Source organism: Lissotriton helveticus, chromosome 2_1 (assembly GCF_964261635.1).
Source record: "Lissotriton helveticus chromosome 2_1, aLisHel1.1, whole genome shotgun sequence".
Taxonomy (NCBI): domain Eukaryota; kingdom Metazoa; phylum Chordata; class Amphibia; order Caudata; family Salamandridae; genus Lissotriton; species Lissotriton helveticus.
In genome coordinates, this window is record NC_136059.1 from 2078051870 (window position 1) to 2078077980 (window position 26111).

At 46.0% G+C, this 26111-nt stretch overlaps 1 protein-coding gene across 3 annotated transcripts in view; it reads right to left on the reverse strand.

Annotated features, from left to right (window-relative positions):
- Positions 1 to 1246: 1246 nt before the first annotated feature.
- NEK1 (NIMA related kinase 1) overlaps positions 1247 to 26111 on the reverse strand; it is a 1042157-nt gene continuing 1017292 nt past the window's right edge. For 2 of the 3 annotated variants that reach the window (XM_078677052.1, XM_078677050.1), the window contains one exon: positions 1247 to 1990. In XM_078677052.1, the coding sequence (XP_078533178.1) occupies positions 1977 to 1990 (14 nt within the window). In that variant the 3' untranslated portion in view covers positions 1247 to 1976. The remainder of the gene's footprint in view (positions 1991 to 26111) is intronic. The other variant, XM_078677051.1, reaches the window with a different exon arrangement.

Consider the following 26111-nt stretch of genomic DNA (forward strand, 5'->3'; position numbering starts at 1 on the left):
ACACAACCAATTTCCTCCGTGATGTCTTGTTCCTTTCTACACTCATTTATATGCAGTATTCCTCGTCTTTTGTTTTTAAGTGTATTTCAATGTTGAGGTCCTCTGTTTTTTCAGGCCTCCCTTCTATAGGCCCTATCACGCATGCCTGCCACCAGCAGAACGAGTAATGTCTCTTGGTTCTGACATGAGTCCAATTCCGGCAGAACCCACTTTCAAAGAAAAGTTATCAAACCCTGTCAGTTTTGGAAAGTATAATCAAAACATCTACCATTGATCGCTCCCCAGTATGCCTGGAAATTAATGGTTCTGTCATTTCTAAACTACGTTCGAATTTAGAAAGTACTGGTAAAGGCAGTAGGTCGAGCCTTTGAAAGGTGTTAATTGACCATTGAGATTGCCCAATGAACAGCATTGGCATAAAGAAAAAAAATGCTTTGTTACTCCAGCTGAATGACATTGATCAATAAAGAACCGATGATGTATGCCTTCTGCATGCACACACAAATCATGATGTATCAGACATTTTGGTTCTTTTTTAATTTGCTGTTACAAGATGCCAAACAACAATCTACAGAAGTAAATTAAAAAAGAATACATTAAAGGAAAGGAGTGATCCGGTAGCAGTCTGTGAAAAAAATGTAATTTTAGGAAAATAACCACACAATAGGGAGACGAGGGGAGCAATAGAGTAGCTTGACAGTATATGAATGTGAGCACATAAACACTGGGGAGTGCCAGGAGCAATGAAGATAAAAGGAGAGGAAAATGTATGGTGAAGCTGGGTAGGGGAGCAACGCTAAGGGCACGGTTGGAGCGCGGATAGGATGGGGAAATCAGCACAATTGAAAGACAGTAAAGACACCTGCAGTGCAAGGGAGTTCTGAAATAAAATGAAAACAATGTAGTTCCGTGATGTCAGCCGTGGTAGGACACACGTCATCCAATCGAAAGGGTGGAAAGAAGCTAAGCTCTAGTGTTAGTATAAAAAGTAAGGAAGCCATTGAATGAGAAGCAAGGAAATGAGAAAGATAAAAAAGCCCAAACATGATAGGTAATTGGCTGACCAATCAAAATTACGCATCCTTAGCACTGGTATTGTACACAGTAGGACCTTCGACAACAGCAAAGGTGAGACCTAAAAAGGCTGCTGCCGTCTATTTGTTAACAACGTCCAAAACGGATCAAATGTTTATCCAGTATTTGATGTCATCACCAACTCTTTACAAACGACACACGCACACAAGCAAACATACAAAAATCATGTTTTATTTCATACTGTTGACAGCATTATCCTTTACATGAACTTTTTTATTTTAAACTTTTATCTCGGATTTTCAAAACTAGGTGTCATTTGTCGCATCGTATGGCATGGAACATTTACGTAATCTCTGCAGGCTATGTCGACAATTTTGTAATCCTTATCATGGTGAAAAAAAACAGACACTTGCACCCTGTATAACACCCCTACAGCCCTCTAAAATAATACATATAAGCCTGCAAAAGCGAACCGAATGGAGAGAAGGAATACTGGCTTCGTAACTTTAAAGCAAACGGGCATTGCTACAGTGTGTGTATTGGTGCGGATGGGAAGGCCCCGTGCAGAAGTGTCCTCAGTTCAGATACCGGAAGTCCAGTCGCAGTGCGCGTGGCACAGAGCCACCTCACCAGGCAATGCAGACGCTTCTGTAATATCAAAAGTTCTCACTTCCAAGAGGTCAATGTTGCGTGCTTTTTGAAAAAAAAAAAGCTATCATCATCATACATAGTGAAATGTATACCAGCGGGAATGTATTTCAAAATAAGTACCGAACGCTCAGAATTGAATAGATTGCATATGTTTCTTTTGCATGCAGCCGCCATGCCTTGAACAGAAAGCGAGGGTCCGCTCCGCCCTGCTGGGGAGGTCCGAGGCTTCTAGTTCCTTCCTTCGGCTGGCACCCCTCCAGCATACAGTGCAGGATTGGAACGAGGCAGGTTTATTCATCATTGTCTGCAGGAAAAGCACACACACACAGTAGATTAGAGCAGCAAATCACAGGCCACACATGTAACCACCCAAACACATTGATTTCTCCCCGAGGCAACACGAGGGAAGCAGTGATGCATAGTGGAGGCAGGCCTGGAGCGTGACGCTGGAGACAGGTTGGTGCACTTGAAAAGTTAGGAGCAGATGGCTTGGATTTTTGGGTGGATAAAGTGTGTGATTTACTACTCTTAAGCATTCGGCCATCTGATTCCTAGATTTATGCGATGCCGTTAGCTGCACAATACTTCGTCCTGGGTGGAGGAAGAAACACTATTTTTTAACAGTAATGCGGCGCATACGGCGATTTGTCCTAATCCTACATAAACAACTACTAGCCCCGAGGCGTATGCGGAGAACTAATGAGGCAACGGGCTGCCGCTCCTCGGGGACAGAGAACGATGCCTGCAGTCCAGCACATGATGCCTCTCAAAGGTGTTTTTGTCCGCGGTACCAACATGAACAATTCAGAACAATTGCACGAGTATAATCTGTATAGCAGAACATGTGTAAATGATGTATTAATACAGGTTGCATTAATACATCATCCACACGTGTTCTGCTAGACAGATTATGCCCGGGTCATTTTTCTCATTCTTTCAGGTTATTTTTCATCTTTGCTTTCTTCCGTGGTCACAATTTTGCCATCTTTTTCCTCCTCCGGTTTCACTTTTGGGATTTTGCTCACTCTTGATCTGTAACAAAGTTTGGTGAGGAAAAATATGTGGGACGATGAAAATGAGTGCCATTGGGCTACACCTGCAACTACCGACTCAAATTAAGCACTGCACTAAGCCTAATATTTTCATACCTGTACATAAAGGCAGCATTATCCATGAATATTTTACAGCTCGCTGGGTAAACTAAAACTGTACAAATAACAATACGTTGGTGAAGGGCCTGAGGGATATTTAAAGACCTAAACTAAAACTGTACCTTCAGCCAACAAAGGGCCAGGAGCATTTTTCTGGACTTGCAATGAGTTGAAGCCTAGGAACAGTGTCAAATCTACAAACAATATGTTTGGCATACTATCAGGTTTGTCCAATATGTTTAAAGTGCACAATTTGTCACTTCGTTTTCCTCATTTAATAGCTATGAAGCAAACCTCGTCCCCATTTCTGGGAATGCTTGTCATGCCCCACTGCTTGGAGTGTTAACCCCCCCCCCCCCCCCGAATTTCGGGTCTGGCTGCGCTCTGAATGCAAGCACTTTGAGTTCGGGTGAAGACTGTGTAGCGCCTCGTGAACTTTCGAGATGGTTAGTGGGGAGAAAACTGAAAAAACTAATTACTTACCTTTATACTGTGGTTCTCCAGTTTTGATATCTCTTATAGATTCACATGCTTGAATCTTCCCCGTCATCATGGTGGGAGTCCCTCGGTAACAGTAAAATTGTAGGGCTAAAGCTTTAACCTTAATCCCTATTACAAATCCATAGCATTTATTAACTTATTAACATTGTTTTAAAACATACACACTTCAGCCAATCCGAGCATAGACCTTAGAGTAGCCATCCCCTGCTAGGCCACCATATTTAAGATTTCAAGCACAATTGTAAATAGAATGACAACAGAGGTATGAAATAGTGAACCTGAAAGAGGAGCCACAGTATACAGGTAAGTAACTTTTTTCTCCAGTATTGTATCTTTTATAGATTCACATACTTTAATCAGTATAGTAAGCAGATTCCAAATGTCAATGGCAGCGGGTAAGGTGAACCATCCCACCATGAGACACAAAGTTGAAAATATTAATCAAAATCAGATACTGTAAATGCAGAAAAACCAACAGGTATATAGTGTAGCAAGGTACCCAAAATGTAACACAAAAACTCAATTAGGGGGGAATGGGCCACTTGTCCTGTATACCAGGATCAATTTAATTATTGTTCTGTCAAAAAAAAAACATAAAAATGATCTGGGCGGTATATCTTGATTCTCCGCGTTTCTGTAAAGTGACAGCATCATCATAGGGTTTATTTTGAGAATATGCTGACCTCCACATGGAGGAAGACCAACTGGTGCTGCAGTAGTGCCCATAGATAAAAAGAGCAGTGCCCATGTGAAGTGAGTTCAAATTCCCTACATCACCACCTAGGCAATTGTTTTAATGATTTATGGTGGTGTGGAAAAGTAAAAACAATGTGGTGCGTGCGTAGAATGAGTTACTGGTCTACCGCACTGTTGGTGGTCGACATGTTTCAGGCTCACTGTCCATCTGGAGGCTTTCTTCAGGACTGGTGGGTGTATAATTGCAGGTTGTGGCGACTATTAGAAGAGGTTGAATCAGCACTCCTATTTTATCGAGTCAGGTTGATGGTCCCTGTAGCTGGAATAAAAGAAAAGTACAGTTGTATACTTTTTCTAGTAATATACCCAAAACGGTGGTGCTTAATGCTTACTGCATCTTGCTGCAATAAGTGGTCTAAACTAAATAACACTGTGAGGAGTCATGGAGGAAATAAGCGTCTCTTGTTGGGACGTAGGTGGTACAGCTGACGCCCACTTGATGACATATTGATGTAAATGGTGCTCATAGTCGGATATTAGAGTAATGCGGTGTGCACGCTGAACTATGGTCTGGTTTTACTTAGTGCGCATATTCAATGGTCTAGCTACGTTATTACAGAATGAGAACGATCTCATCAGCAATGAGCTGTGACCTGGGAAGTGATGACCATTGTGAGATATCATCGTTAATAATAACAAAACTGTTGTTTGTTCCTTACTTTGTTTAAAACCCAAGTGTTGCATCGGTGGTTGTATAAAGTTAGCAGATAGTGAGAAGCTAACATTGTGAATAGATGACAAAAAGGGAGACATTTGTTCGGTGTCGTGGCATGCTTAATTATATGCAGTGTGCGGGTTATAACAGCGCATGCTATTTAATGTCGCCTTGCATTACGCTGCCACCCGTTGGCCTTTGTAGTAAGTACCACAACTATCCCTTATCAGAGCTTCCTCAAGGGGCCGGCCGGCTCTTCGGACCTGCTCTGGAGGAGGAATAAAGAGAGGTTAGGAGGACTTACTTTCAGCGTTGAAGACAGGGTGGTTTCAATCGTGTCTCTCACCGCTAGTAGCTTTGTCCTGACTTGTGCTGGCTCTGTTCACGGCGCCTGGGGTAGCGCGGGCCTATGATGAGCCAGAATAATTTATCTTTTGAACACAATGGAGAGAGTGGAAAGACTTCTTCAAAAATTGTTCTCTGTGTGTGGCAAAAATAATTATGTATTGACATTGTTAAAACCTTCAGGAATCAAAATCAATTTGTTTTGTATAAGAATTTACATATGTTGTTTGTCTGGTCTTATTACTTCATTGGTTTCGTATTCCAGCTCTTGTGGTGTAGTTACCATCATGAATTCTGGATTGTATACATACTAGTTTCAGTGCAAGGTTAGCTCGCGATGTCGTCTTTCGATGATAAATACACTCATATAGGATAACTATTTATTCTGCCAATAGATGTATTTTAGTGCATACTTTGAGCGATAGGAGCCACCGTATTAGGGTGTGTCTCTATGTCTCTATATTGCGTTTGCACATATTATTATTTTTTTGTATTTAGAATGGTCTACATGATTAGCAATCCTTTGATCTGTTGGATTGTAAGAAGTTACAGATGTAATGCATCATTTGCATGCTCTGGTTCTTATGAGTTTAATGGTCATGTGAGTCTCACGTTAAAGCATGCCAGGGGATATTGTCGTTTAATCCTTTTAGGTTTGTCTGGAGACGATGAACCCAACGCTGTTCTTTGTCAAATAAAATCCTTTCAGCATTGTGGCCTTTCACCGGTAGTGTTTCAAGAACTACCCAATTTAATTCATTGATGGAGTGGTTGAAATTGATGTAGTGTTTGCTCCTTTTAGTTGTGGCTCTCCTGTAGTTGACATTGTTCCTATGCTCGCAAATGCGTGGTTTTATTTTGCGGCAAGTCATCCCTATATACTTAAGGTCACAGGGGTAAGTAATCATGTAAATTACATGTGTGGTGTTACAGTTAGTGTGGTAACGTATTGTCCACATGAGGTTGGTTGACAGTTGTAGGGTCTTGGAAACCTTTGTTAATTTGCAAACTGAGCACGATCCGCATGGATAATGTCCTATGATGGGACTGAGGTTCCATGCTGTAGTGATTGTTTCACTTCTGTTATGTTATGTTATGTTATATAGTGGATTTCTATAGCGCACGGCTACTCCGAAGAGTGTCCCGGCGCTGGAGGGCAGAAGGGAGTGGTGACAAAGTTACTGAGTGAAGAGGAGAGTTTTAAGACCTTTGGTGCCGGTCTTGTATGGACCAGTATCTCTTTGATGTTCCGCGTCCTTTTGTTTGCAAATCTGGGCTTTAGCCATTGGAAGAAGCCTGAAGTAAGTGTTCTCCAGTGTTTATTAATGATCTTTTTTACTGCGTTCGTGGCCACGCTATAGGTTGTGACACATGTGGGTCGGTCTTCTGTTGGTTCTTTGGGTGTTGTGTCTGGTAAGCATTCTCTCAGTTGGTTGCATGCTCTCTTTTGGCACCCTTTTATTGTTTTTGTTGGACAATTTCTTCTTTTGCGTTTCTGACTCAGTTCCTCTGCTTGTACTTTGTAGTCCTCTAGTTTACTACAGTTGCGCTTAAGGCGCAGGAACTGGCTGTATGGTAGATTGTCTCTCAGTGGGCGCGGGTGAAAGCTGTTGTATGTGAGCAAGCTGTTTTTGGCTGTTGGTTTGTGGAAAGTTTTAGTTTGGAGGGTCTTGTTTTCCAAATAAATAGTAATATCTAGGAAGTTTAGTTGTTTCCGTCTGCTGTGTGGGAGAATTTAGACATTCATCTCTTGTGTTGATCCACTCTAAGAATCTTTTCAGAGTTTCATTTGTGTCCTCCAAAATCATGATGACGTCATCTATGTATAGTCTCCAGAACCGGATCTTCCAGATGTATGGATTTTGTTCGTTTTGAATATATTGCTTCTCGAAACTACTCACGTAGAGCCTGGCCACACTTGGGGCAAAGGTACTGCCTATTGACGTTTCGTTCAGAACAAGTATAAAGCACATTTTGACAAAAGACATTATAAACAAGAAAGTAGATGGGAAGTGAGTGAAATGGGTAGCGATACACTGGCTGTCTAAGAGTGACCCAACACTCTCTAAATGGTACTGAGACATTGGGGAATGGGACCTGGCGGAGGAAGTGCGATTGAAAAGAGTGATAAGGGGTGAGGGGCAGAAAAGGACTTGGCATGCTGGGTAGGCATGTTCCAGACCTTTTTGGATGTTCAGAACAACGAGAGGAGGACACTGTTGGGAGCCCTGGGACTGAGTGAGCCCTTGGCAGGCAATAGCCAACCAATGCCTGGCTGTAAGAAATATTATAGCGCAGATCGGGGAGTGAACTATGCCTAGTTGGGACTGTGGTTAACTGGTATGGGAGGAAGGCGTGCGATGGAAGGAGACTAGGCAAGGAAAGGTCAATATGTGACATTATGTCTGCAACCAATAAGTAAGCACTATTGCATTGTATGCAGCTGCTCAATACTGGGTGAACCTACTGTGCTTGTGGGGTAGTGCACTGTTGTTGTGTTGCTGTTCTTATTTTGTTGAACAACTAAACTTACAAATAAAAAGTTAAAACAAAACAAAGAGCCGCTCAAGACAACCCAAAAACTCAATACGAGGCAAAGAGGACTCTTCCTCAACCGCATTACAACTTGATTTGAGTAGAATGGCATTTGTCTTTGGAAAGTTCATAATTTTCTGTAACACATTCGATGTCAGTATAGAGGACATTTCTGCCACAGGCATTGGTAGCACAGCAACAAACAACAAGGTGATTGATGGAATGCTTGAATTATTCTCAGCAACTGGCGATCTTTCAGGTCGCATTCCAGTGCATCGTTTTTCACCCACTTTGCCACGCTATACAAAGACCTGTAATGTGCAAATCAGTCCTGCTTCAATAAAAGCATTCAAGCCCAAACTGCCAGGCCAGGTCCCCCCAGAGAGGAAAACAAGCAACCCCTGACTGGTTTTCCTTGGTTGAGGAGCAACCAGCAAAACCTTCAACATTAGAATTGGTTCTGCCGGAGTTAAAAACTGGTATCAATAGGGGACAACGTGAGGACGATCGGAGGCAGGGTTGGACCCACTGCCAGAAGGCCTATTCAAAGCTGCAAAGGTTCCTTAGAGTCTGAATGCGCACTATGGTGAGTGAGAACAGAGGATTAGATGGCCAGTACAGCCTGGATGAAATGTTCAATCTGCGCAGGTCAAGTTGGAACTGTGAAGCCACTTGTCAGCACAGGAGAGCTATTCCACTTTTACTGATCCAGGATGGAGCCTTGAGGAGATTCAAGATTTGAGAATTCTCCAGGAAGTCCTGCAGGACCGAATGGGCAAAATTATCCTCACTGCAGTCCTGAGAATCAATGCAGTAATGCCTTGTTAAAGCACGGTCAGAAGCTCTCAAAGAGGACCTGAAGATGTCTAAACTGTAACACCCGAACTAGAGGCCTAATAACAGCATTTATTTTGGTGGAATGACCCCAAGGACTTCTGGTGAATCCTTCTTGGTGAGGGCATAACGTAATTTAATCCAGAGGACAATCCAAGAAGACAAAGTTCACTACCGAAACACTTCTTCTCTTCGCACTACTGAATACAATGAATAGCTGACTATTAATGTTGTGCTCCTTAGTATTATCTATATATAAGCCAAAGGCAAAATGCAGAAATGCTCACAGAGCTAATAAATAACCTTTACCTGTGCCAAAGGCTCAACCATCAAAATATATAGACTTGGTTGAAGAGAGGCATGTGACAGCCCCTATTTTTGCTGAAAACCTCTCAGCTGGTTCCGCTGAATCGCCATGCATGAAGATGAAGATTTAGATTGAGGAGGTTTGAGTGTAACACCCTGTCCTGTTACTGGAACAAAAGGCCTTCCCAAGTGAAAATCGAAGAGGAGGGTATATGCTCAGATTCAGAAGGCAGTAGTTGCGGACCGTCCAAGATCAATCCAGGGTCACCAGAGTGACCTGTGCTCACTTTTCTCAGACTAGTCGGATCAAAGGTAGTGGTGGGAAGACGTACAGATGTCAGACTGAAGGCAGGAGTCTCCCAGAGATCCTTGACAAGCAAAATGTAGGATGCAAATCATGGGACACATTGTTTTGAAAGGTGGCAAGAAGGTCCTCTAGGATCATTCCCCATTTAGCGAAGATCCATTGAACCACTTCGGGAATAAGAGACTTTTGTGGTCAGCAAGATGGCACCTGCTGAGCTACCGGCCTTGATGTTGGGGAATTCTGTTAGATGTTCACAGTTTGCAAGATCCCATTTAGCGCAAGCCAATGCCACAGCTTAGTGCCTCCAAAGAGAGTATGTACAAGCCCACAACCCCCTGACTGTGTCAGTACCACATGGCAGTCATGTTGTCAGTCAGCATCTGAATTAACTTGCTCTTGACTGATGGCAGAAACACTTTGAGGGCCAACTGTGAAACCCACAGCTCTAACAAATGTATATGCCAACGTTGCTTCAAAAAGGAACAGAGACTGTGGATCTCCGCTTCCTCCTTTGGCCTCTTCATTCAAGGGATGATGCATCTATTACCACAATAGCCACCAGTGGGGCAGGGCACAATAGCCAGCCAAAAGTAAGAGTGCTGTCTCTCATCCACCACAGCAGGCCCTAAGTTGTCTCCTTAGAAATGTGGATCTGGTCCAATAGGGACCATCAATGTCAGGCAAGGTTGGCTCTGCTGTAGAGTCCACATATGCCACTGGGAGGGCACCGGAGGATGCAGGAGGCTAACAGGCCCAAGCAGCCTCAAAACGCTTCAGGTCGTGGGGAAATGGAGTGTATTATACGGTGTGGTTGTGTGACCTTACTGTGTAATACACTATCAACCCCTTTAGGAACAGTTAGGAGTTGGCTGGTGACGGGGATTTGACTGGCAGAGCGAAGAGTGCAGCCCAGCAACACTGCCGTAGCCCGGGATCAGGACTGCAGCCCAGCAGAAGTGCCCGAGGGAGAACAGTGCGTCAGGAGCCAGCCCGGAATTCCACCACAACATCCCGGACCATTGGCCTGGTGGTAAGGTGAGGAGGGCGTACATGCGTGCTGAGCACCATTGGGAGGCACCGGCAGCCGCTGTATCCACTAATTTAGTGGGAGATGTTCCTGCCGAAGCCACGCCAACCTACGTTAACTCCAGGAAACCCAGGAGCTAGACCTCAGCTCAAGACAAAGGGTGCAAGGAGCACAGGCAATGTTTAACAAGCCTGAACGCGAGTCACGTCCCTAATACCAGCTATGATTTTTCAAGTGGCTGGTCCCTGGAGTAAGGTCAGAGGACCAGGAGCATTTTTGCTTTAATAAAAGTAAAACAAAAACGTAAAACACAAAAGAAGTTTTTAACAAGATACAGTAAACGAAAACAAGCCATTTTTGGACATTATAAGCAGTAAGAGAGAAAGGAAATACTAAACATAATGTAAGCAGTTGTAAATGGCCAACGCAACTTAAAACAAGGCATTTAAACAGTGTAGCTGAAACCCCATCAGCATCACAGAAGGATGGGGTGAGCCGTGCTGATACTCCCGCATTCCACCGCTGGGGGACTACATTCCCCATCAGCCCCTGCATCTGCCTGATGCGCTCTTAAGCGCGACGAGTTCCCGAGGCGTGTGTAGCCGTAACCATCAGCATGAAGGCAGGAGGGGGGCGAGCCGAGCAGAGACTCCTGGATTGCACCGAAATGCCAGAAAACGGTCCTCGGAAGCTTGTTTCTGGTCCAGGGAAGGCATGGCTTGGCAGTTCGGGCTGGACTGTTCCCATGAGGCATAGGGTCAGACTGATTTGCATATGGCCCTGTCTGAACTGGGGTGGCAGAGTGGGCTAAAGAACGGTGATGGATTAAACCCAGATCTGTTGACTGGGTGTGAGTGTTTGATTGGTTCAGATGCTCCGTCCATCACCACCCCCTTTTGTACCACTTTGTTCGCCATAAGTTGGCAGGGTATGCTCAGACGTGAGTCCCTTGCTCACTTTGCCACTGGATTCAAGCAAGCCGGGCTGAAGACGGCTGAAATGCCAGAAACCGGTCCTCGGAAGCTCACATTTCCGGCCACCTGAAAGACCTCCACTGGCTCCCCGTCAACAAAAGAATAACGTTCCGTCTCCTCACCCACGCACACAAGGCCCTCTACGACCTAGGACCCGAATGCCTCAACACACGTCTGTCCTTCTACACACCCACCCGCCAACTACGATCATCCAATCAAGCCCTCGCCGCAATTCCGCGCATCCACAGATCCACCATGGGAGGAAGATCCTTCTCCTATTTAGCGGCCAAAACCTGGAATTCTCTCCCCACTCACCTCCGCCTTACACAGAACCACCTTTCCTTCAGAAAACAGCTGAAAACCTGGCTATTTGATAAGTAATGCACAACCCTCCCCAAGCGCCTTGAGACCCTCTGGGTGAGTAGTGCGCTATACAAATTCCTGAACTGGAAGCTTGTTTCCGGTCCAGGGAAGGCATGGCTTGGTAGTTCGGGCTGGACTGTTCCCATGAGGCACAGGGTCAGACTGATTTGCATATGGCCATGTCTGAACTGGGGTGGCAGAGTGGGCTAAAGAACGGTGATGGATTACACCCAGATCGGTTGACTGGGTGTGAGTGTTTGATTGGTTCAGATGCTCCGTCCATCACCACCCCCTTTTGTACCACTTTGTTCACCATAAGTTGGCAGGGTATGCTCAGACGTGAGTCCCTTGCTCACTTTGCCACTGGATTCAAGCAAGCCGGGCTGAAGACGGCTGACATGCCAGAAACCGGTCCTCGGAAGCTTGTTTCCGGTCCAGGGAAGGCATTTATTTATTTATTTTGAAAGTTTTATATAGCGCGAACAAGATCTTTGCAGATATCAGAGCGCTTTACAGACGAAGGGTACAACATGTGAGTAAATAACAATTGGGGTGGGGAAGGTACATGTGGGAGCATAGTCAGCCAGATACATCAATAATGATACAAGTACAAATAAGTAGTAGCGTAAACAATCAGGTAGGTCAATAACACGAGTCATACAAAAATGCAAAAAGATCAGTAGAACTGAATGGTACAGCGTCTGTAAATATCATCCCCAGTAATAATTCAAGTGTATTTAGCCATGAGGATAGCTTTTACTTCTTTCTTAAAGAGTATGGTAGAGGAGATGAGCCTGGTTTCAGGGGGGAGTGAGTTCCAGATCCTGGGTGCCATTACTGAGAAGGAGCGTTTATAGGTTTTTTCCTTGCGGAATCTTTGGGGCTTTAGCAAGAGATTGTTTGTGCCTCTAGTGTTTCTGGAGCCTCCAGAAATCGTCAGCTTCTGAGCTAGGTATCCGGGTGAGCTCAAGTGGACAGCCTTGTGCATCATGCAGGCGATTTTCAGATGTATTCTGGCTTCAAAAGGCAGCCAGTTCAGGGCTTTCAGGTCAGGGGAAATGTGTGAGTGTTTTTTTGATCCAGTGATGAGTCTCGCTGCGGCGTTTAGAGAAGCTCTTATGGGTGCCGTAGTGGTTAGGGGGAGACCGCAGAGGGCGATGCTGCCGTAGTCTATTCGAGGGATGACTAGTGCTTGTACCGCAGTTTGGAAATCTTTGGCTGGAAGGAATGGTTTGAGTTTCCTTAAGGTATTGATCTGGTAGTTCGCACCCTTAGTTGCTTTGTTGATGTGTTCCTGCATTTTGAGGTTGGTGTCAAGTGTTATGCCTAAAGATTTTGCTGAGTCCACGATGGTAGGATGAACATTGAGTGCCTTTAGTTGTTTAAGCCAAATTTGAGCGGTAGTGATCTTCGCGGGAGGTGAGATCAAGAGGAACTCTGTTTTAAGAGCATTGAGTTTGAGATGATTAGCGGCCAGCCATGATTGGGAATGAGACAAAAGAACTGGGAATTGAGGAAAAAACTGCACCACTGTTGAAATACCATCAGCTTTGTCAAGACTGAAGGTGCTATGTCCAGACACGTGATTCCCACACGGGCCTTAAGGGAGGTAGACAAACTATCGCCCAAAGAAACTAATTATGAAAGTACCAGAAGACCACAACCTGACGTTCCTGTATGCGCTAGCTCCCTGATTGTTCTGTGGGCCAACTTTTTTCCTGTCGACAACGACTGTGACGTGAATCTGAGATCTTACTTATAAATCACTAATGAAAGAAACTACGTGATAATATTACCAAGACGGATGTGAAACTTGATTCCAGAGATTGTGTTATAAGCCCTGAAGAAGTCCGGCATCGGACGAAACGCGTCGGCTATCCGCAACTTTCAAAAAAAGAAAATAAAGAATAAAAATTGAATAAAAGAAAGAAAATTCAAGTCACTACTTTTGTGTGTCTTTCTGAATATTTGGGAAAACTATCATTTCTGTTTATCAATATGTTCTAAAATTGTTTTTGCAACTAATGTGTAACTTTTTGAAGGGTGCTGTCCAACTTTCATAATTGGCCAGCCATGATTGGGTGCTTCTGATCGTTGAATTCAGGAGCATAATGTCTTTGGGTGATTGTAATTTGAGATAAAGTTGGGTGTCATCGGCGTACATGTGGAAGTGAACATTGGATGCTTGTAGCAAGGTGGTGAGAGGTTCCATAACTAGGTTAAACAAAGTAGGGGATAGGGAGGATCCTTGTGGGACGCCTAGCGATACAGGTATTGGCGAAGACATCAAGTTGTTACTCTTGAATTTCTGCGATCTGTTGTGTAGAAAGGACGTGAACCACTTGAGCACAGTTCCAGATAGACCCATTCTTGTGTTTAATAGATCGAGTAAATTCTCATGTTTGACGGTGTCGAATGCCGAAGAGAGGTCAAGAAGGATGAGGAGGCAGGTATCGTTTTGATCTAGGATTTGAAGGGCGTCGTCAATTATGTGAGTCATAGCAGTTTCTGTGCTGTGATCTGCTCTGAAGCCTGATTGATGAGGGTTGAGTAGATCAAACTGATTAATGTGTTTAGTCAATTGTATTTGTGCGAATTTTTCCAACAGTTTGGCAAGAGTCGGAATATTGGTAATGGGACGGTAATTATTTAGATCAGAGGGGTCGGCTGAAGGTTTCTTTAGTAGAGGTGTGACTTGTCCAACTTTGAGGGAGTCGGGGATGGTCCCTTGTTGAAGTGAACTGTTGATAATTTTAGTCCAGAGTGTGAGGATCGACGGGGTAAGGTCTTTGACAGCGTTGGCAGGAAGGGGGTCCGAGAGGTGATTGGCTGGTTTCACAGTGCTGAGCAGTCTGCCAATTTCTTCTTCCGAATAGGTGACAAAGGATGACCATGTAGCATTGTTTTTTGGTTCCGTGGGAGCTGTGCAGTGGGGTTTGGGGTAAAGACTTACGTCGATGAGGAGATCGTTCTTTATGTTGTGGGTTTTTTGGATAAAGAAAGAGGCGAAGTCTTCACAGGAGGGTGCTTCGCCCAAAGTGCTGAGAGGTTGTGGTTGTTCCTTGGATTGTGTTCTGATTAGCTCAAACAGCTTTCTCGAACGATTTTTGGCTTGGTCGAGCTGACGGCTGAAGAAATCTGATTTTGATCGTTTTATTTTCCTGAAGTAGGCATTTCTCTTTTTCTTCAGCGTTTTTAAGTGCAGTGTGGAGGGAGCTGATCTCCAGGTGCGCTCTGCCATTCGCATGGCCCGTCTATCGTCATTGAGACTCCCGTCGTACCAAGGATTGGACATTTTTGTGGAGGCTCTTTTTAGCTGCATAGGTGCAGCTTCATTAACTATAGAGGTCATAGCTTTGAGATAGTGTTCCGTCAAGGATTGGACATCCGTAACGCCGGTAGGAGGAAGTAGGAGGTTGCAGCTTTTGGGAGGTAGAGAGTTTGAGTTGAGTTTTTTCAGGTCTCTTTTCCAGACTTTGGGCTTGAAGGATTGAACCGGGTTAAATTTGACTTTTTCATTGATGAAGAATGTGACAATATGATGATCTGACCAGTCACAGGGTTGGATAGATTCGAGTTGGATAGCGTCCTCTTTGGAGATGATAAGGTCAAGGATAGAGCCTTTCTCGTGGGTCGGGCTGTTGCATACTTGGGTGAGGTCAAGGGCGTCGAGGAAATTTTTAAGACTATTTACCACCGCGTCATTATGATCGTTCCAGTGGAGGTTGAAGTCGCCAAGGTATATTTGTGTGAGTTGTCGCCCGGAATTGGTTGTGATCAAATTCATGATTTGTTGCAAGAAGGTAAGGTTGTCCCCTGGTGGGTGGTAAATGCCGTGAAGAGAGCATATCCGTTTGCCATCACTGATAATATCGAGGCAGATGTATTCACAGGAGGTTGGGGAGGGTAGGGAGGGAGAGGTTACTTTCAGGACAGAGAGGTTACTCCTGTGTATACATGCGATTCCACCACCTTTTTGACCAACCCTGTCCAGTCTAGTGATGTGGTAGTTGGGGGGAACTAGTATGTCCATTATAGGTGTAGAAGATTCCGTTAGCCAGGTTTCAGTCATGATGATTAGGTCAAGGTCCAGTGATAAGATGAGATCAGCGATTGCGGAGGAGTGCCTAGAGGCCGATCTGCAGTTGAGGAGGGTGCATTTGAGACGGGGTGTGTCGAGGGTGGAAGGGGGTTCTAGAGAGAGGGGGACTTTTCTCAGGTTACTAAGGATAGAAATTCTGTTGTTTAGTGTGGGGGGTCTAAGGGGATTTGGATGAATTGTCGGAATGGCGCGGAGGGTGGTGGGTATGTTGCTATGGGGATCTGGGTCGTAGGAGCGGAGGAGGGTGACTGTGTCGAGGTCCGATAGTGGGTTGAAGGAGCGATGGGGACGGTTTACACGATTGCGTACAGGGATTGAGGTCCAGCGCGGGTGGCGTTGAGTGCGAGAGTCAGCCGACCGGGTGGAGGTCTGTTTGGATGGGTGGTGCTGGTGGAGGCGGGTGAGGGGTGTCTGGGGTGTGTGAAGAGTAGTTGTTTGATGATGTGAATGTCTTCTTTGAGCTTGAGGAGGGTGGTGGGTGAGGAGTGACTGGAATGTGTGCAGAGTAGTTGTTTGATGATGTGAATGTCTTCTTTGAGCTGGAGGAGGGAGGCCATAACGTATTCTGGTGTGGGATGTGTGTTGGTGGTGGGGGTGGGACGGTTGGGGGTGGATGACATAGGGGGGAGGTTGGCGGTATGGAAGAGGGTATTGGTGGTAGGCGGAGAGTGCATGGTGGAGGATGGGCGTATGTTAGTGGTGATGGGGGCGCATGTAGGGTAGTGGGGGGTGAGAATGGGGGGGGAAGTAGGATTGTATATTGCTCTTTTTTGAGGAGGCGGAGTTGAGTTGATAGAGGCGGCTTGTTCTGTGTGATTAGTTAATGGGTGGAAGTGGGGGCTGAGAATGGGGGGGATAAAGGGTGGGGTTTGTCTGTGTGCGTGTCGATCTGGTGCTGAACTAGGTTAGGCGGATTGTGGGTGGGCGCTGTGGTGTCATGGGTGAAAAGAATGGGAATGTGGGCTGGTGTAAGGGGGGAGGGGGTACGGCTGGTGTATGTGGGGGAAAGATCTATGTCTGTGATTGAGGGGTGTGGGGTAGCAACAGTAGATGGGTGCATGACTAAGGTGCCGGTGGTAGAGGAGAGGTGCGTGTCGTTTTGTGGCTGAGCTAGGTTAGAGGCGTTATGGTTGGGGGCTGTGGTGTCAGGGGTGAAAGGAGTGGGAGTGGTATGAATGGAGGTCAAGGTGTTGGTGGGGGGAGGGGGTGCGGCTGGTGTATGTGGGGGAGAGATCTAAGTCTGTGATTGAGGAGTGTGAGGTGGCTACAGTAGGTGGGTGGATGACGAAGGTGCCGGGGGTAGAGGAGAGGTGCGTGTCGTTTTGGGGCTGGGCTAGGTTAGAATGGTTATGGTTGTGGGCTGTGAAGTCAAGGGTGATCGGACTGAGAGTGCTATGAGTGGGGGTCCGCGGATTGGAGAGGTGCTGTATGACAGTGGGGAACAGGTTGTCTAGTAGTTCCAGGTTCCTGTCTGTGGATTGGATTAGGACAATCCCGTTGTTATAGATAGTGATGGTGGTTCTGCCCGGGAAGAGTTGGGATGGTGTGATGGAGAGTGTTTGGCCATGAGCGGATTTCCTGGAGTTGGAGACGGTGAGTAAAGAGAGGAACGTTTTTCTCCATTGAGCTCTGCGTGTGGTGTGGAAGATGATATCAATGTTTACGGCACCATTGACCGGTGAGAAGTAGGTGTCTGCAAAGGGAGTTTCAGGGTGGGACCTCAGTAAGTTGTGTTTAAAGCGTTTAGCGGCTTTTTTGGTGAGTGTGGGTGGGTAGTTGATTCTATATGTGTGCTTGCCGATGAGCTCCATGTTGGGATGACAGAATAGGTAGGTGTGGGCGGGTGCCCAGTAATCGCCGGTTGTACTGTAGAGGGTGCGGGTTGCACAGATGTAGGTTGCCCAACAATGATATACGGGAGCAGAATACAAACGCGTCCACTAATAACCAGTTGCATGTAACAACAATGACACTAATGAGTAACCAAAGTATATGAGGTAGTAATTGGTGCATACAGGAATAAAACTTGAAATGGGAGCAGGTTACATAAATGTAACAGGTCTATATGAGCAATTAGTCAGTGCATTACAGGAATAAAAAGTGAAGTCGGTGTGAGTTGCAAACATGTACAGAATAAAATGTAGTTATAATACTGAGGATATACAAACATGAAATACCGATGCAGACAGTAAAATACCTGAATCAAAAGTGACAATAGTGAGTAGTCCAAAATGAGTGGTCAAAAAAAAATAAATGAGGTACATGAATCAGTAGCAAAATAGAGTTGCAACAAAAGTTATATGTTATATAACAATAGTGAGTAGTCAAAAATAAATGAGGTACATGAATCAGTAGCAAAATACAATTGCAGCCAAAAATTATACGAGACCAAAAGTGACACTAGTGAGCAGCTCAAATATATGAGGTAGCAATCGGTGCATACAGGTGAAGAAGAAGTGGGATGTGCAGGATACAATTAGGACTATAGACATATAATACCACTGTAAAAGGCAGACTCCCTTAGGACTATAGACCTATAATACCACTGTAAAAGGCAGACTCCCTATCATCATCTGGCGTGTAAACATATGATGTAAATATATTAGGTAGCACCGGAGCATTACAGGTGAAAAAGGAGTGAGATGTGCAAGATACAACTAGGAATATACATATAATACCACTGTAAAAAGGCAGACACTCAGTCATGAGGAATGACTAGTCCATGATGGTCGCCAAGGATAGACAGTCTAAGATGGCCGAACCGATAGGGGAGATAGAGAAATTAGTCCTCTGTCTGCTGCTATTACTTTGAGCACAGGGAAGGGCAGTTTCACTTTCACTTAGAGCAAGCACTGTTCGTAGCATGCTGGGATGGAGTCTTATCTCTACTTCCGGTGGTCTTGTGTGGAGGAGTTAAGCTGAGGAGCCTCGTGGACATCAGAGGCATCGGGGTGGATTTATTGCTACAGTTTTATGGCCCCAGCCATTTTGAACAAAGGAGATAGTTAAAAAATTTGAGCAGGCGGGTGGGGTGAAATAAATACCTTATGTGCAAGCTGCACCGTGAGCATGTTGAGTTTGCCAGCAAAGTTTTGCAGTTGCAATGCTTAATCAAAGTGTGTACCGGTCGGGAGGGGGGCCTCTCTCAGCCCTCAGATGTCGCTTTCGCCTCCGGCCTCCGATGGCAGGCTCCACTCATCCGACGCCCCTCCTGGTCCCTCCTGGTCCCGTTAGCCTCAGCTCTCACCCAACAGCTCCTCCGGGCGGTGCCACACAACCGTGCTGCGGAGCTAGCGGGAGGGGGGGTCCGTTGTCGTGGCAGCGTCTGTGGTGTGGGCTGATCGCAGCAACCGTTACAGCAGCCACCGTCTCTGCCGTGGAGCAGGCGGGGGGGGGGCCTCTCTCAGCCCTCCGATGCCGCCGCGACTCACTGCTGTGGAGCCGGCGGCTCTGCTCCTCTGTTCCCCGCTGGTCGCAGCAACCAGTGTAACAGCCCGCGTCTCTGCCGTGGAGCGGGCGGGGGGAGGGGGGGCCTCTCTCAGCCCCCCGATGCCGCCGTGAATCCTGTGGGGCCGCTCCGGTGGTGACAGGCAGACCCCCCACAGCCAGGAGCCCTCCCGCGGGCAGCACAGGGCTCGCGGCTCCAAGCGTGGCCAGCAGCGCGAGACTCCCCCGTCCGGTGCAGTCCCGGGAGCCCTCCTGCGGCTCACGCCCCTCAGGACCGCTCCGGTGGTGATGGGGAGGCCCCCAGACCGTCAGGAGCCCTCCCGCGGACAGTAAAGCACTCACTGTGCGGCTGGCGGTGTGGGACTCCCCTGCAGAACCATCCCAGGTCCGGTGTAACCACGGGAGCCCTCCGACCTCCGGGCGATCCCTGACTCCAGCAGCACCAATGTCCAGCGCCCGTGTGCCGCGTCAGAGCAGCAGCCGTCCGCTCAGCCACCGATCACAGGCAGCTCCTACGATGTCTTGGCAGTTCGGGCTGGACTGTTTCATGAGGCACATGGTCAGACTGATTTGCATATGGCCATGTCTGAACTGGGGTGGCAGAGTGGGCTAAAGAACGGTGATGGATTAAACACAGATCTGGTGACTGGGTGTGAGTGTTTGATTGGTTAAGATCCTCCGTCCATCACCACCCCCTTTTGTACCACTTTGTTTGCCATAAGTTGGCAGGGTATGCTCAGACGTGAGTCCCTTGCTCACTTTGCCACTGGATTCAAGCAAGCCGGGCTGAAGACGGCTGAAATACCAGAAACCGGTCCTCGGAAGCTTGTTTCCGGTCCAGGGAAGGCATGGCTTGGCAGTTTGGGCTGGACTGTTCCCATGAGGCACAGGGTCAGACTGATTTGCATATGGCCATGTCTGAACTGGGGTGGCAGAGTGGGCTAAAGGACGGTGATGGATTAAACCCAGATCTGTTGACTGGGTGTGAGTGTTTGATTGGTTCAGATGCTCCGTCCATCACCACCCCCTTTTGTACCACTTTGTTTGCCATAAGTTGGCAGGGTATACTCAGACGTGAGTCCCTTCTCACTTTGCCACTGGATTCAAGCAAGCCGGGCTGAAGACGGCAGAAATGCCAGAAACCGGTCCTCGGAAGCTTGTTTCCGGTCCAGGGAAGGCATGGCTTGGCAGTTCGGGCTGGACTGTTCCCATGAAGCACAGGGTCATACTGATTTGCATATGTCCATGTCTGAACTGGGGTGGCAGAGTGGGCTAAAGAACGGTGATGTATTAAACCCAGATCTGTTGACTGGGTGTGAGTGTTTGATTGGTTCAGATGCTCCGTCCATCACCACCCCCTTTTGTACCACTTTGTTCGCCATAAGTTGGCAGGATATGCTCAGACGTTACGCCCTTGCTCACTTTGCCACTGGATTCAAGCAAGCCGGGCTGAAGCCGGCTGAAATGCCAGAAACCGGTCCTCGGAAGCTTGTTTCCGGTCCAGGGAAAGCATGGCTTGGCAGTTCGGGCTGGACTGTTCCCATGAGGCACAGGGTCAGACTGATTTGCATATGGCCATGTCTGAACTGGGGTGGCAGAGTGGGCTAAAGAACGGTGATGGATTAAACCCAGATCTGTTGACTGGGTGTGAGTGTTTGATTGGTTCAGATGCTCCGTCCATCACCACCCCCTTTTGTACCACTTAGCCGTAACCATCAGCATCAAGGCAGGAGGGGGGCGAGCCGAGCAGAGACTCCTGGATTGCACCGCAGGGGGACTTCATTCCCCATTAGCCCCTGCATTTGTTTGACAAATGCCACAGCAAGACAGATGGGAAAGAAAAGGGACATGCAACCCGGCACAGAGGGGGAAATCAAACACCCTTGAGTCCTTCCTGGTGAGGGCAGCTAAAGTCCTGAACAAAGAGATTGAGATCAGGGAATGTAGGCTGTAATGTAATGTAATGTAAAAATTATTTATAAAGCGCACGGACACCACTGGTTTCATGGCGCTATAGAACGGATAAGCACAGGTGAAGAGCAGGATGCAGGTGTTCAATCATCGTACGCTTGCCGGAACAGGTGAGTTTTTAAAAGTTTCCTGTCTCTTGAGGAGGTGAGATCTGACCAGACTTTGATTGTTGTCGACCCAGTACTTGGTTGTATCAGCCCAGAAGGGTGGGAGGAGGACGGGGGATCGCCCCTAAGTTTGTTTGTCAATCATATCGCTCAGGTTGCACTGCCTGTATGCATCCTAGAGTATACAATATGACAGGATACAGGATAACGACAACATAACATGTGTATCAGGATCGATATAAAGGAACATAAGCATATCAATCTGGGGGTAAATCAGCTGTGGAGCGCAGAAGTGGGGCAAAATTTGGATCAAGTCATAAGGAGACCTCTGCTAGAAGAGGAAGAGCAAGAGTGTGAGTAAGCTGTGCAGCCTGGGTCAAGGGTTTGAAGAAGTGTTCTGTTACGTTGTGTCATGAGCAAGTACAGGTAACTCTGAAATAGCAAACTTTGGGAAAGGGGGGAGGAACATGACAGCATGAGCGGTCAGGGATTATCGCATCAGAGAAGGAATTATGACTGATGGGAGGACACCAAAGGATAAACAATAGCAAGGGGCGTGAGACTGATAATAAAGTTGAGCAAACGATGGCACCGGGGTAATGCACAGGGGATTCCAAGAGGGGCTTGTTTAGCATGGTCAGGGAGCTATAGACCTACAAAATAAACCATGGCAGTGGTAAAAGGGGGTGGGAGAGAGAAGGGCAAGGGGGGGCAGATGGCCTCTGTCCTGACTACTCGTGGGCTTGGGGAGATGGTCAGTCCCCCACATCTCCACATGGAATTGTGTAAGCAAGGTGTCCCACGCATCTGCTATGGGCCATTTAGGGAGGCGGTGGGCTTCTTCGTAATGTTGGTTCGTACTTTTGGCACAATACCAATTTACAAAAATAGATTTTATTTTTAAGAATTTATGGACACCAAAACAAAAAAGGTCCACTGGAGGAATTCGGAGAGATAGATTTTACAACCAGAATGCTCTTTTATGTAATTTTTGATCTGAATAATTATTGATCAACAGGAATGTATTCATAATCATGTAAAATTGATATGAACTATGTATAACATGTTCTTATAAAGAATATATATATATACTTTGGGAAAGAAAATATAAAAAGAGAAGAAAGTTTTGATACAATAAAAACAACAAAAATATGACGTTATGTGTCACTGTTGTGCTGAGATGTTTGTCTAAATTTATACGAATAATGTTCTAATGAAAATGAGGAATTGGCTATGAGGGAAATATTTAGTATTTTGGAGATAGATTTTACAACCAACAATTAATCAGGTATTTTTGCTCAACGACAAACAAGCATTGGCAAATCCAACAAATCTGCCATTTAAAATCGTTTAGAAAAAAAAACGTTGGCAAGTTGGTTTGCGGTTACTTAAAGTTACTTTAGAGGACCAACTCTGGCAGGGAGTACGTCAAGGGGACCAGCAAGGTCCCGAGAAACAGTTACTCCCTCAAGAAAAGCAGTCTTCAGTTCAGTTCCCGTGTCAGTGGCTTCTTGCCATTTACATCTATGGAGTGGTCCTGATGAAAGGGTTACACGATCCTGAATATACTCAAAGATGCTGAAGAAGCTGTGCAGATGATGGAGGTCTCCCAGGGTTCTCATTTCAGTTGCCCGGTACAGCAGATTCAGCGTTTTTCTTCTTTTAGCAAGAACTCTCCTTGTGGGTGACCAACCGACACTCCAGTGACTGTACTAGGTCCAGCAGACACAGTTGCAATGTTTAAGCGTCGGGTCCTGGTCTCTTGGGTTGAATGGTGGTGAGGAGCGGCGATCCAGTGATATGGTATACCAACTCGCCCCATCAGGCTCCTTTAGTTCTTGTGGCCCTATGCTGCGACTCTTGGAAGTCTCTTTTCAGCTGGGCGTGGGGAGTGACTTCTTCACGAGCAGAACACAACATGCATTTCCTTTACTTTACTAGCCCAAGAATCAGGAGGTGCAGTCTCTTCTTTGCCAGTTCCAGGGTCAGCAGGGCAGTTCTTCTTTGGTCGGCTTCTTCCAGTCAATCAAGATCTCAGTTCTGGGTGCCAGGGGCGCCCCTTATATGCCCAGAAAGTGCCCTTAGGTAAGTCACAGTCACTAGCCAATAGGTTACCAGGAATTCTCTCACCTGATGACAGCTTCATGTGAAGTGCGGCATCTAGTTATTCTCCCAAAGTGCCCTATTCTACCCACACTTTAGGTGTCAAAAGCTAGGCAGCCCAGCCTAGGGATGTGGCTATCACTAGGCTACATGCCCAGGTGAAAACCAGTTTGGCAACTGTTTTTCCCCTCCGTTTCCACTGCCAGTGTGTCTACCTACACAATAGAACCGCCCCTCCCACGTGTGCTTGCTACTTGTTATTCAAAGGTGGATTCCTGTTTGAAGCACCCCTTTTGGGCCAAGAGTCCACATGGCTACTTGCCAGAAGGAGGTAATACCTCCTCTAGTGGCAGGCCTCTATTGTTATCTTTCCTGTGAGTCATTCATATATCTTTCCTGGACGACAGAAGGCTGTCTGGTGGCCAAACTCAGCAAATGGCCACAGGAAAACTGGGCAACAGAGTAGCAACTTTCTAAAAGTGGCATGTGGCAACAAGTTACACTAATGTGGACCTGGGCATCATGTTGGGCTTAATGTAATGAGCTGTTTGATACCTTGAAGTACCAGCTTTGGTATTCCCATTCAGAAGTTAGCACAGCTGAGTAGTCGGCATGTAACTCTGTACTTGCCAATGGCGCTACCAATCTCCCTTCCAGTAAAAACAATTATTGTGGCTTTTTGCTGTTAGAACATGTTAAACGTGTTCTACTTTACTAATATGCTGCACCCTGCCTTAGTACTCAGTAGGCTTGCTGTAGAGGTGACTTACTCATATTAGAAGGGAGTCTGGGCTTTGCCATTGTTTAAAAAGGCAATGTTGGATTAGCAGTTTAAACTTGCGTTTCCAGACTGCAGTGATAGACTGGGAGCCATGTTTTACCTTATCCCACTCAGGGTGGCACAACAAGTGCTGCAGTCCCTGAAGGGCCCTGGGTACCTCTGATACTATATACTAGGGACTTACAAGTTAAGCTATGCCAATTGGGTCTACGCCAATCAACCAATTACCTTTATACGGGTCAAAGCACATGCATTGAGTCCTGATTAGAAGGGCTCAGGGCATTTCACACCATTACTCCAGTACCTAGTAGACAAAATGGGGCAAAAAGGAGGGGTGGGGTGAAACCTGCAAAAATCCGGAATCCTCACAGGCTGACAAAGCAGATTCTCCCAAAAGAATAAGGGCCTAATTTAGACTTTGTGGATGGGTACTCCACCACAAACATGACTGATATTCTGTCCACCTTTCTGCAAGTGGCATAGGATATTATGTACTCATAATAAGGCAAACAAGATATGTGTCCTGTTTGAGATGGAGTAACTTGTCAGCTAAACTCGAAATCAGGCCATAAGTTACTTACCTTCAGTAAAGATCTTTCTGGTGGATATTCACACTGCCGATTCCTCGCATCATGAAGCCCCCAAGACACCTGAATGTATCTGAAAAAGTTGAAATAGCCCTACTGTACTGGTAGGCGGTTGCACTCTTCTGAGGTGATGTTAAGGAACTGTATATGGTGCCATCCCGGGGCCCTGACATTAGATTCTGATGGTGCGTAAAAGTTTAATGATGGTTGCCTCTAAAATTTCACCATCAGATGAGATTTACGACAATACATTTTGAAAAAAAAGTGTAAAACAGTCAAAGACAAAAAACATAAGAGATTCCACTGCAACGTAAAAGCTTGCAGAAATGTTATGAAACGTAAAAATGTGAGAGACGTAAATAGAGAGAAAAAGTTACAAATTAAGGGAAACTCCATATATTGGAATACCTTCATCAATCTCTATGTATTTAAACAACATACATAGCACAAATAACTCATATATAAGAGCATTTGAAAACACTAAGCAAATATTCAGGAGAAAAAAGTAGCACTTATCTGTATGAGGGAGCAGCTAATAAAAGAGGAAGATGGCAATATCTGCTGTATCTTGATTCTAGAATAGAATATTTTACTTTGTGATGATTGTTTGTTCCCTAACGGGCTGCATGAAGGGGCAGCAATAAAGGTTAATGCATAATGATATCTTCTGTTATCTATAATGAAACCAAGATTCTCTCTGCATGTGAATTGGAGAATCTTCATTCCCTCTCATGTCGGTAGGTGGCGTGTTGTGGCTCCACATAGGATCGATTCTGCCCCAGATGTGGCTTTAGAGCCACTATATGCACACCACCTCTGCACTCTGACAACAGTTCCTTTCTTTCCGCACATTCCGATGCAGATCCGGAGCTCCATGAAATCCAGCCAGTCTGACAGCTTTCTTTCCCTCAAACTTACAGTGTGTAGGGGACATGATCGCTCCAAAAACAATAGGATTTAACCCTTGCATGGACTGTAACCATCAGATGTCTGTACCAGACCCTGCGCTCTGACATTGTTTTCTTGCTGAACTCTGCACCATCAGACATGGAGCGTTGGCTGACCAGATTGGAGACTATAGATCTCTACATTGGGATATTTTCAAGATAGAGGAAAGAGACCTAGGCATAGCTATAACAGATGCTCAATGAAACCATTGCTGTCAAAACACTTAGGCAGCATCGTAGAATGGCAGGCATAAACTTGCTCATTATAAATTCTAGCACAGGGCATACTATAACTCGGTAGACATGGTTCAGTTTGGACTGATAGAGGACATGCAAGAAATATGCAACTTCCAATATGGGTTTCCTACATCTCATGCGTGAAGGTCCTTCTATTGCGGAATACTGGAATCTGATATTTAGGAATATAAGAGAAAGGACGGGACTACAGCTGGAGATATTGCAACTGACTGCACTCCTGAGGGCGAAATATGCCCACAAAATGTATAGAAATATGTTGGGCTGACACTGCTATCGGGGAAACATAGCGTAGGACAGACGAGTGGCTGAGAGACTTGGTGACATATAACATTCATTCTGAAATATATAGCACACCCGTGCCAAGTTTG